Source organism: Pholcus phalangioides, unplaced genomic scaffold, assembly GCF_987345545.1.
Source record: "Pholcus phalangioides strain wild (caught in Gottingen) unplaced genomic scaffold, Ppha-v1.0 ptg000041l_1, whole genome shotgun sequence".
Lineage (NCBI taxonomy): Eukaryota > Metazoa > Arthropoda > Arachnida > Araneae > Pholcidae > Pholcus > Pholcus phalangioides.
Window position 1 is genome coordinate 1491962 of NW_028301627.1, and position 12846 is coordinate 1504807.

The following is a 12846-nucleotide window of genomic DNA, read 5'->3' on the forward strand; positions in this document are numbered from 1 at the left end:
GGTTGGCTGAAGTTGGTTTCCTGTGGTTCCCAACTTCGAGGCGCAAATGCGAGCCGATCTCCCCATTAAAAAGTCTCGCCACAGAGAGCAACACGCCTACAACGATAAATTATTCAATCATTACACTTCACTCACAGTTAGAAAAACTGGTGGCAGATGGCAGCACGACACATAAGAGGCATTACACAGAAACAAACTTCATGTCAGGTTTCACTAAACGTACAGACACATTCACGCATGTACCAATTAGTTAGAGGTTCTGCAGATTAATATGGACGAGGTGCATGTGTGGTTTAGTAGTAGTAGTCATCAAGGGTACATGAGTGGGCCTTTGGCTCCGAAAGCCCATATCGATGATGTTTCGCACGCTGACACTTGTTGATGGCCCAGCATTGAAATCTGCAGCAATTTGCGGAAGGGTTGCACGTCTGTCACGTTTAATGATTCTCGTCAGTCCCGTTCTTGCATGATCTTTTTCTGGCCGCAGCGATGTTGTAGATTTAATATTTTACCGGATTCCCGATATTCACGGTACACTCGTGAAATGGTCGTACGTGAAAATCCAAATTTCATCGCTACCTCGGAGATGCTTTGTCCCATCTCTCGTGCGCCGACTATAACACCACGTTCAAACTCATTTAAATCTTGATAACCTGCCATTGTAGCAGCAGTAACTGATTTAACAACTATGCCAGACTCTTGTTGTGTTATATAGGCGTTGCCAACCGCAGCGTTGTACTCTGATTGGTTCCATATCACTTTATTTGCATACGCATGCCTTACCAGTTTTTTTGGCTCTTCAGTTTATATTAATAGATGTACACAATAAAATAAAATGATCAAATGAATACTGTAAATCAGCATTTCTCAACCTTTTAGTACCCAAGGATCAATAAAATATCTGAAACGATTCGACGGACACTAAATTATAGCACGAGTAATGTGACCACGGAACCTGTATTTTACAGACATTGCTGTATTTTTGCTATGATAATTATGGCTAAAAATATTTATTTCGCATATTTCTTTGGTGATTTTGTTGACTTATAGCAACACTTTTGGTGGCAATTGAGGGTGTCTCATATTTTGCTGTATTTCAAATCAGTCTCCTGTAATTTTGAAATATGGTCGCCCTAGCAATAATTAGCTCATTTTTTGGCTAGAATTAGCTATACTTCCTATTAGTATAGCAATTTTTATGGTTACCCTAAGTATGAAGGTCTAATTTTTATTAATTTTACAAATTTTTAGTTTACCTATAAGGATATTACTAATTTCACAATTACTACAATTGAAAAATTTTTCATTCAGTTTGAATTAAATTTATAGTCTGCCTGTGCAGACCTATACTGTTGTTGCGGACCATAGGTTGAGAAATGCTGCTGTAAAAATTACATTAAGTAAAGTAATGTATTGTGTAGTTGAATTTTCAATATTACCCATACATACTAGAGTAAAAAAATCTTCCAATGTCTTCTAAACTACCTTCTATCTTAAATTAGCATGTAAAGCTCGTACTAATGTTGCAGTTGAACCAGTTTATGTGGACAAAAGAAAAATTTACCCTGTTTTACTCTGCGCCTACTTTTTAAAGATTTTTTATGAAATGTATCTTCGATAGCCTCACCGTCTGCTAACTAAGGCTTTGATAATGGAGGTCCTACTGTAGCTGTTTTAAGTCAATTCTTTCTTATAAGATGATAGTACTCTCAAAATGGTTCAAATTTAGTTTTCTTGCTTCAAATCACATTTATGAAGGCAAAAGTGTATTTGGGCATTTTGTTATCTTAATTGCACCTAAGTTGCTTAGATAGTTCTATTTTGCGTGTGTTTGTGGTAACAATTATCACAACGTTTTAGTGTTTATTTGCAGCAGGGAAAGATTATAAACCATATTATTGCCTTTCCTAAAGAGTTGAATTCTTTGTCAGATACCATAATACAGTCTCTGATGTTATATCCCTATTTGATTAAAATAATGAACCTTGAAGAATTTAATCCTTTAAAATATCTTGTCAAGTTAACATGCAGAGAATGTTTTCTTCAAATTAATTCATAGTAAATTCATCTAGAAAAATTCCTTAAGTAAATACATTTATAGGCTCTGAAAGACACTCCCCATGTGGTTTTCTTGGTAAGAAAGGTTTCTTGTGTGTGGTGGGAAAGGGCTGCATTGGTAAAATTAATTTTCTATTGATTGATTTTCTTAATTTTTGTCATCATTAATCGTTGGATTCTGAGGTTTCTCCAGTTGCATTACTGAATTATTTAATTAGAACAGTGTTCCCAAAGTCGGTAATATAAATCCCTGGTGGGTGATGGAATGGCCCAAGAGGGGGCAATAGAAACTATGAGCTCTCTCCTATGAGTAGTACCCTTGAGTCGGGGGGGGGGGGGCAATGAGAGAAAAAAAAATTCTGAAGGGGGTGATGGAACAAAAAGTTTGGAAAATCATGAATTAGAAGAACTGATGATTAGAAACAATTTCTCAAGCTTCGCTGAAATTTCTGGAAGGTTCACTAATAGCCCCCTCTGTCACCTAAGGTGTCAAAATCGAGAAACATAATAAAAAATTGTTAAAACTATTTGATAACAAATAACAGTGAAGTTGCTGTTTTACTTTGAATGAAGTTCAAAATAGCAGAGAAAGGGAGACACTAATAAAATTCTCGTCAGAAGGGGACCACACTTCAAAAAAGTTTTTCAAATACTGGGATAAGAGATTTGTTTTCATTCATTTGATCATTTCAATAATTTTATTGGCGACTCAAGGAATGAGGAGGGGTCTCAAGTTCTTCTGAGGGAAGATCTACATAAACTAATCTTCTGATTCAATGTTCAGTAATATGCAATGTGAACATCCCCAACTATTATCAATGGAAAAATATGTACAGAGAAGAAAAATAAACTTGTACAGACAGTGGTCCTTTATTTTATGAAATTCCATTTTAGTTGATGACAGCCCAACAAAAACCTTATAAATATGAACACTACCATATTTTTAACATGTTAATTTTTGAACACATACTACTTTTTATGCTCTACCTGGAAATATATATAGAATGAAGTGTTGCACCTAGTTATGGAAGGCTCAGTAAAATTTATTTTACTTTATTTTTTTGTAGTTGATGGGTGAAGAGCCAGATTTGGATCCTGAGATTAACAGGGAGTTTTTTGAAACAATTGTTCTTCAGTTGGATCCTTGTCTCTTAACTGAAAGTGGAATCAAGTGAGTATAATAGAGAAAATTATAGGGTAATATCCTGTACTTTACCCTGTAAATTATGATTTTCTGCGGAAAATGCCCACTCCTTGAGTTTGAAAATTTTTTCAGAAATGCTAGATTATTGCTGAGATAATTTAGTGATGATCCTGTAAGGAATGTTTTGTAAATCAGGTTATCATGTGTAACAAAGCTAAGCAGGCTTTTTAGAAGCTAAAAGTACAAGCTGGGGAAGGAGATAAAAATTGTTAATTCTATGAAATAGAAACCTGTCTAAAACTGAAGATTATTTTGGTCATTTGAATGTTTCTGTAACCTTTGATGGCACTGTGGGAGGGAGCGAGATGTGTGGTTTGAGAATGAGGAAAAGAAAAGTTGGCATAGTTTAATCAGTGTGCTGTGGTCATCTGCACGTGTTGTGCTTCGCTGTTTCCTTGTGAATTGTGCTTAGTTTGTTTTTTCATTTTAGTTTTCTTTTCAAAATGATGCCTTGACCTGTATGTGGGATATCTAATTTGAAATGGTGATGAAAATATTAAAATATCAAAAAAATAAACATTCAAAACAATATTACAATTTTATTTTGAAAAACATATACAGTCAAACCTCGTTAGTGCGTCACCCGGTTAACACGTCACTCCGCTTACCAGGTCACTGTTTGGAAGTCCCAATTGTCCTGAGGCAGGAATTGGCACAGCTATGGCTTACTCGGTTTAACGAGTCACTCCACTCAAGTCATATTTTTGCTCTCCCAAGAGTGACTCATTAACGAGGTTTGGCTGTATATATTACCGCCAAAGCCAGAAATTGGCCACTTTGTGAACTGGCTGGCCCAGTTGATCCGACTAATGTCTGAATTTCAGGCTTTTGCTGGCCCCTATATATGATGATCCCTATATATGGTTGCCATAGCTAACCATAATAATTGAAGATCTTATTTCAGACACCCCATAAGTGCAGAATTTTTAATTTAGAGACATTGAAAGGAAACCTTGTAGCTTAACTAAAAGTAGATACTTTTTTTATGAAAAAATTCCTGAATGTGGACAGTTCTATGCATAAAATAGAAAAGTGATATATTTATTAAGGTTCAGGGGAGGGGGTAAAAAAAATTGTCAATTTCGAAACACTCGGCAGAACAGCTGCAATTGATTTTGTCAAGAGTTTTCCGTGTAATTGTCTTACCTTTGTAAGGGACATATTGTCCTAAACTCGTTATTTGTATACTATATTACCTTTGCATGTGCCTGGATTAATGACATCCTTTCTCCTTTTCTTCAGAGTTTTTACGTCTGATCGTGATTCACTAGACACCTTTTTCAAACTTTGAAAACAAAGAATGGAAAATAATCACTAGAACCTTCCAAACAAACGTTCAAAATTCAGAATGATCAGAAGCAACTTGTTTAATTCCTTCTAGATCTCATAAAACCCACCAATGATGTCACTGCTGGCAACTGTTACACATGTTTTTAGCACAGAAATTCCCTAAGTGATGTCGCTTTTAAGGTTTCTGCACTAAACAAATGTTCTGAGATGCAAAATGGGGGTACGCAAATAGTTTTTTCAGTGTGTTTCTGCACCAAATGAAGTGTCAATCAACTACAAGAAACCAGAAATAACTCAATTTTGAATTTTTTGTCGGTTTAGTTTCTGAAATAAGCACTTCAATTATGGCTAACTATGGCTAATTATAAATGTTGTAATTATCACAAAAAATATACGATAGTGCCGGTGACCCAAAGCATAATCCACCAAAATCCTCAAATTTTGGACATTGGCCAAGTCAACTCGGCCAGCCAGTTTGCTGGACAACTTCAGGCTTTGGCAGTAACGTATATATTCCCAGCAAAGTAACTGTTTTTTTCTTATTCTTGGTCTCTTTCACTATCATTCTGTATAATCAAGATTTTATTTTGTTTTGTATGCAACATAGTTCCTTACTATTTTGGTTTATCTTACCTATCATGTAACTTCTGGTCTACTGCTGTAAATATACAGGGTGATCCAAAAGTCACACAAGCCGTTCTGAAATAACCCCAAGAAAAAAATCAACAAACTATATTAGTTTGAATGAAACAACATTTATGGATGCAAAAACAAAGTTTATTTCAAAATGCCACAACTAGTGTTCAAAATATGAGTTTTTTGAGTGAATGGAAGCATATGTTCTTTTTGCCAGGTTTCTGGCCACTTTTCTCAGAGTAAGCACATCTTTTTGATCTCTGATTAAATGGGTTTTTTTTTAGTTCATCAATCAAATCAGGATTTTTCTTGCATACATTTGCCTTCGGGTGTCCACACGGGGTGATAGATCTGGTGATTGTGGTAGCCACGATCCTTTTGAAATTAAGTGATTTTCAAAAATTTGTCAACAAATGTCAATGTCTCATTAGACGTATGGTAGGTTGTTCCTTCCTGTTGCAAAAAATGGAAGTGTTAATTTTCTTTCAACAGCGTGATGAATTGGAAGATAATATCTCCCTGCGCAATTTGCCATACATTGTTGCCTTAAAAAAAAAAAGGTGAGTTCACCATTTTGTCCTTTAGTTCACACATTCCATGCTGGCTCAGTAGAGATGGACACCAACATTGCCTGTGGTCTTCAACATTTCCAGTTTCTCAAAAACAGGACACCAATTGGAAGATTGTCTTATTGGACAAACATTTGGGAATTCATTAATGAAAGCCTCAAAAACAGCTTGAAACGAGTGAGTTGAAAAATATTGTTCAATCATAAGAATAATTTGCTTCTGGTATAAAACCCATCTCGATCATATAGCAAACAAAGGGCCAATAAGACCAAATACATCTGGCCTTACATCTTTTGCAGATTTCACAGTGCTCCCAAGAGATGGACGCATCTGGCATTTATTTATAAATCAAACTTGTATGCGACGATGATCATAATTGCATCAAAATTGAAAATTTAAAAATGACAAGTAATATAAACGATAGTCTTGTTGATAAATTTCGTAAATTTACATTTGATGATATAATCTTGAATCTGCCCCTCCCAGTGACAATCCCCGCATCCAGGGCGCCTGGCACTAATTGAAACGGTGACCCGATCTGAGGTTGTAATGATACTTATTCAGTGGTCCCGGATCTCTCGCCGGTAAATAGTTTGGGTCTTGTAACGTAGATCGCTGTAAGCTCATAGTCAAGACGATGCAAGTTTCTTTCCACGAATTGGATAATGTGACCAAGCTACATGTAGTTCATTGGACTTTGTAAAATCCTTCTCTTCTACAACCACAGGTCTGCAATAGGCACATTTCCAAAGTGAAGTGTTACTGTCTGTGGGCATTTTCACGTAGTGCCATAGAGAGCACACGGCTCCACACACACACACAAATATCATTGATTTATTGAAGCATAGAATATAACTTGGGAATGGCCCACGTTCTGTTACTAGTATTGTTTTCAAATGAGGCTGTACACGCATGCACCATTGTACTCAACGTTAGATTTTATATGTGTCTTTGTCTTTAATTTTGTCCCATTCCAAACAAAGGACCACCGGAAGTATCAATGCACATGGAAAATGAAGGAAAAAAAAAAAAGACTTTTTCCATTTTGAACAGTATAGTGCTGCTGTCTATGAAAAAACTTTGCATTTACAATCAGTGTATAGAATTTGAGAAACTATTTTGTAATGGGTTGCGTGACTTTTGGATCACCCTGTATCATGGGTGCACAGCTAATATAGCCCTTTTGAGGACTTTATCCTGCCTGCAAAGCCATTCCAAAAAATATGTTTTAGGACTTAAGGTCAAATGGTATACTAAATAGAATTACGTAATTCATTGATTTCGGTGTGATGATAACAATGCATCAAGTACCTCAGCAGCAATTGAGCATGTTTGAATTTATTTTATCAGTTTTTTCAGTTATTTGGGCCTAAAAGAATTTAATTCAGTTCTTACACCACCTGCGAAACTAGACAAAATATTTCTCACTAGACAAAAAAGTTTGTGCTGTATATATTGCGAAAAAAAAATTCGAACTTCAGTTAGTTGCCAAAGTTAAAATGCAGTAGCTGCTGTATCAACTCCAGCACATACTCCCCATTTGATGGTGAATTTTTAGGAAAGTGTCTTCTTTGAAAGATTGATGAATATCTTGTTGCCACTATATATTATATATATATATATATATATGATTATTTTTTTGGTGATTTTGCAGGTGCTTTGATCGTTTCTTCAAGGCAGTCAATTCAAAAGAGAATAAGCTCATAGCGAAGAGAAGAGCTTATTTGATGAATGATGTGGAACTAATAGGTTTAGATTATTTATGGCGGGTGAGTGTTGGTTCTCAAGTTTTTATACTGCTTGCTATGTTTATTATTTGTTTGTTACAGTTGATATGTAATAAAAATCTAAGTTAACCGAATAAATACACATATCCCTGATGTTTTTAATTAAATGATATTTTAATGTGCAATAGGAAAGAAATCCAACTCTCATCCAAATGATTAAATTTATGGTGAATTTACAAATTCCTGTTGCGTCATTTAACTTACCAAGGCAGCTTGCATTTAGGAGGTTTAAGACATGCGTGCCACATTTTTGTAAGGGGGTCATTCAAATATTAATATTACATCAGCATCGATGGGGGGAGGGGGGTTTCGATTTGCTGACTTTTGATGACAAGGGGGAGGAGGGTTTGGATGATGCTTACGTCATTAACCACCTTTTATAAAAATGTTAAATATTCTTAAAGGCATCTTACTTGGTGCACCAAAAAAGAAAAACCTTTCTATAGTTTTTGGCACCCTGAACTAACATTCTCCCTATTGATAAGTCCTGTCGCGAATCAGTGTATGAGTGTATGTGCGTGGGAAGATGTTTTTCTCATATATTTTGTGGTGTCAGATTTGACCCAGACGATTGTGACGTCATTAACGAAACCCCTCTCCTTCTGTGTTTTGTTTTTGCTTTTTCTCTCTGTCTGTACAAGATATAGTTGAAATGATGCTTTCAGCTCGGATGGAAGCAGTGTTTTTTGAATGTGCTAGAGAATTTGTATAGTATGTATCGTGTATTAAATAATATTTTAATCCATTTCATCCTTCGTGTCAAAAGACAACTGTGTTTGCTTCTCAGGTAGAGATGCACAGTTGAAAGAAATTTCAAATGAACCCTTCATAACAAGTCCCCTACAGAGCCACTTTAGTGATCTCTAAATGTTTCGTGGATCCGTGATGTGGATATGTGTCAGTCCCACTTCAGTGCTTTGGAACTGTTGCGAGCATTACTCAAGTGATCTGTAATTATGCTGTGGATCTGGAATGTGCCTCGAGTAACTTGAGTGGTGTAGAACCACACTGGGGGAGGGGGTTGTTTAAGTGCTCTAAACTGTGCTACATTTCACTCAAGGGATCCCTAAATGTGTCACTATTGCTTAAATGTGCTGGAACTGTGCCCCAGGTCACTTAAGTGATCTGTGAATGTGCCACTTAGTTCATTTTTACAAAATTAAGTTTGGGGGGGGGGGGGGAGAGCTGGCCACATACTGCAATGCAAGAAAGTTGCATTCCCGGTTCAATTAATTATTTTATGTATTTCAATATTGCACCACAGATGACAAGAATGAATTAACACATTTTTTGTTTTAAAAAATTTATTTTAACACTCCGAGATCAGATCACTCACAAATAATGTTTCATTCAAACTTGGTTTTAAATATTAGATTTTTCGTTAAAGTTCTTTTATCAACCGAGTTTCTAGAAAAAGTTTCGGTTTCGCCAATTACATTGCATCAGACCACCGTCACAAGAGTCATACGATTCAGTTGAGAGGTACGTCCCAACCATCACTTGATGATGTCACCGCAGTATTGGAGGAGCGGGCGGCCAGCGGCATCTCAGATTAACTTCTGTACGAGTAGAATCGATGTATTCCAATGTGATCAATAATGTAGCAGCAATATGAAGAAATCTGACAACCACCATTAGCACATGTGATATCGGCAACCAGGCGGAGCCATGCCTAAGTCTGCTACTCAATCAGCGGTTCATGACGATGCAAAATGCAATGTCAGGCTCGTGCCTGACCGGGCGAAACGCCTTAGTAAGAGCAGTTCGGTGCATTTATGACTCCGTATATTTCCACCGTTTCCAGCACACTGCCGCTATTTAAAGGGCCATTCCCAGCATCCCCTGCTTCACCATCGAATCAGGATGCGCGATCTTCTGCTGTGGAAAGGCAAGTGCTATTTGCATAAATATTCAGAATAAAAATACAATGACATGAAATCTGGCAATACTGACATGTAAACAATAGCGACCTATCGGCGAAAATCTACACCGGACCGGTTCTCGGAGGTGAATTAAAGGTAAATAAAGATTTCAAAATGACTAGATCTAGGACTATTCCGCGGGGGCCCAAGGTATTGTGGCCCTGGGGGATTATCGTATTGTAACATTTGGTCAACAGGCAGGGCCGTCATTTCAACTTTTTCAGGGGGGGGGCGCCCATGTACTCAATTTATGTATGTATATATATATATATATATATATATACACCATTTTTTAGTGTATTTTCAAAAGCCGGGGGGGGAAACGCCCCCCCCCCCCCAAATGACTGGCCTGTCTACAGGACAAGGGTTTACAGTATATGGCTTATAGAGTGGGTTGTGATGAATTTCTTAAAAAGAAATTTTTGTTTGGGGCCATTCAAGTATTACGTAAGCAGATTTTCAGCCATTTTTGACCCCCCCCCCCCTTGTCAGCAGAAGTCAGCAAAACACTGACCCCCCCCCCCCCCTCCCCCGTCAGCAGCTTAGAATATTTCATATCTTCACAAAGGGATGGTTGATGACGTAAGTAACCTTCAAACCCCCCTCCTTCCCGTGTCATCAAAAGTCAGCAAATCTGAAACCCTCTCCCCCCCCCCCCCCGATGCTGACGTAATACTTGAATGACCCATTTAGCCTTTAAATAGTGTTGAAATTAAAAGAAAATGGTTATAATAACATTTAAAGGTATTTTCTTTCCAAATTTTAATTTAAAAAAATGTGTTTCCAATTGTTGGGGGGGGGGGGGTATGAGTCCCCTATGGCCCATATGTCTCTGATCCCACCAATATGCGTTAGGAGGGCAGAGCTGACGAAATTTTTCTAACAAGGAGGGGTGGGGGTTATAAAAATAGCTAAACATTCGCTGACGTAATAATCTAATGGCCCCTAACACAAATTTTCCATTGCATTCAATTTTAATTCCCGCCCTTTTAATTTCAGCATAAGTATTTTTTAACATTGATATAATTCTTTCAATACTTGCTCTTTCTATTTTTATGCTTCAGTAGTAGAAAACATGAACACAAAAACATTTTCAGGCATTTTCCCTTTGTCTTTTAATTTGTTTTCTAGAGAATATTTCTTTTTCACTCAAGTTCTAGAAAGTTGAAATTGCAAAAAAAAAAAAAAAAAAAAAAAAATCACAACTCTAAAATTGAAACCTTCGGAATAAATGGGTTAAATTGCTTCCAGTGGGTGGGCTTAATTTCTTAATACATTACTTTACGTATTTGTATCTAGCAAATAGTTGCGTTAAATAAATAAAATATATGACATGAATGTCGCTCTCCACTTGTTAATACAAGATATACGGAAGACTCTGGAATTGCTTACAGTCTAATGTTAAACTCCTTTCGATACAATGATATCTTCTACGATGATAAATCCCTGTACAATGATGTTTTTTTGAGGAGATTTCGAAACTTCTACAACAATGTTTTCTACATTTTCCTTAAAATCCACCTTCAATGTATTTTTGAATTTTTCAACAGCTTTTGTTCTTTCGAGGGTATCTATGATGACATCAGTATTTTGTACTATTTATAATTCGAAAGTGTTAATGAAGGTGCTTGTGAATGAATTTTATTAATCAACCAATCAATTAGAATTTTTTGCTGTGAATAAATACTGATAAATACATTTTATGGTGTTACTAACAATGGCAATTCAGAAAAGATGCCAACAACAGCATAAATATGGTAGTTCCTGATGATTATGCTACCTCTGAATATAATGATAACCCCTATACAATGATATTTTTTCTTGATCCTCAGAGTATTGTAATATCAAGATTTCACTGTGTTCAGTTAAAATTTGATTAATCGATTAAATTTTTTTTGATTAACCAGTTAAACATTTCAATAGATTCCCAGTCCTAGTTATATCCCATATTCCTATATTTGACAACTGATTAAAAGAAATCTTTTTAACATTCATTTGGAATCACACTTTTGCAGAAGTTGAATGAAAAACAGCAATTTGTACGTGCAATTTCTTTATAAACATGTATTTCATGTTATATGACTATTTTAATTTTATTTATTGTCATTGACCTACAAAAGAGTTTTCTTATGGTTTGATTTTTCTGTAAGTGGATACCATATAAGAAGATACCCTATTTTGAAATACATAAAATTTTCTTCTCTCATCAAGATTCTAATCTTAAAAAAAAAAAGAGTGAATGATGTTTTAGTGAATGAAACGGCTGTACTGAATGATCATTTTTGGTCCATAAAACAATGTAAAATTATACTCTTCCCCTATGTGTATACTGAATTTTCTGTTCATTTTCTTGTCTACCTATTTGCACAAAGCATTCATAGCAGAAATTTGTACATAAATAGTTGTATGTGTCTAATTTTGTAATTGAAAGCATAGTAAATAGACTAAAGCAATTTAACTGTATTTTGCTTTTCTGAATATGTGGGTGTTTTCTAATTCTTGTGGCATCCAGTTAGAGAAGTTAGGCTGTATCTCTTTGGAAGACAGATCTTGTACCAAATCACAGCTTTTTATTTGTTGAAGTTTTTATTGATTTCAAATTGTTATTACAAACTTCAAAAACATAAACATCTTTGTATTTGTGAATTTATGTTGATCTTGCGTTTCATAGAAATTAAGGAATAATATGTTTTTTTTTTTGTAGGTCGTCCTATGTAGTGGTGAGGATGTCGCGAATAGGGCGATAGAGTTGCTCAAAGAAACTTACACAAATTTGGGACCTCGATTACAGGCAAATCAGGTCGATATTCATGAGGACTTTGTTCAGTCTTGTATGGACAGGCTAAAAGCAGCTTATGATACTATATCTGTTCTAGAAAGGGACAAAGACAGTGTAAATAGGTTAAGACAAGAAACAACGAAAATGATTCGTGTTTTAAGAGTTCTGCGTGAATACGTAGGACAGTGTGATGGTGATTATGGGGAAGAGAGATCTATCCTGCCTATGGCCAGGTAATTTTCTTCAGTCAAAATTTCTCTTTTTCATTCTTCTACCCTTTTGTATTTAATTCACATGCATTACGGTTGCCTCAAACAATTGTAGAAAAACATCTTGAGAAGAAGCAATTTTCTTTGATTCAACTTTGAAATTAAAAGAATAAATGTGTAAAACTCTCTTTGATTTTTTTTCTGTTACAAAAAAAATAATACAGATTATATTATTTGTTTGTTAGTTTTCAGTAATTATATAGATTAATTTTTGAAAAAAATTATTTACAGTCAAACACAGTGATAAGGACATGGAAGATTCTGTGAAATTTCTTCGTTATAAAGAGATGTTATAATTGAGTTGACTTTTTCAAGACCTTTTGATATAAAAT

The 12846-nt window shown here is 35.6% G+C and overlaps 1 protein-coding gene across 2 annotated transcripts in view; it reads left to right on the forward strand.

The window, feature by feature from the left end:
* Positions 1 to 12846, forward strand: part of faf (ubiquitin carboxyl-terminal hydrolase-like faf) — a 189568-nt gene that overhangs the window by 58818 nt on the left and 117904 nt on the right. For both annotated transcript variants that reach the window (XM_089254411.1, XM_089254412.1), the window contains 3 exons: positions 3126 to 3229; positions 7412 to 7526; positions 12171 to 12478. In XM_089254411.1, coding sequence (XP_089110537.1) covers positions 3126 to 3229; positions 7412 to 7526; positions 12171 to 12478 — 527 coding nt within the window. The remainder of the gene's footprint in view (positions 1 to 3125; positions 3230 to 7411; positions 7527 to 12170; positions 12479 to 12846) is intronic.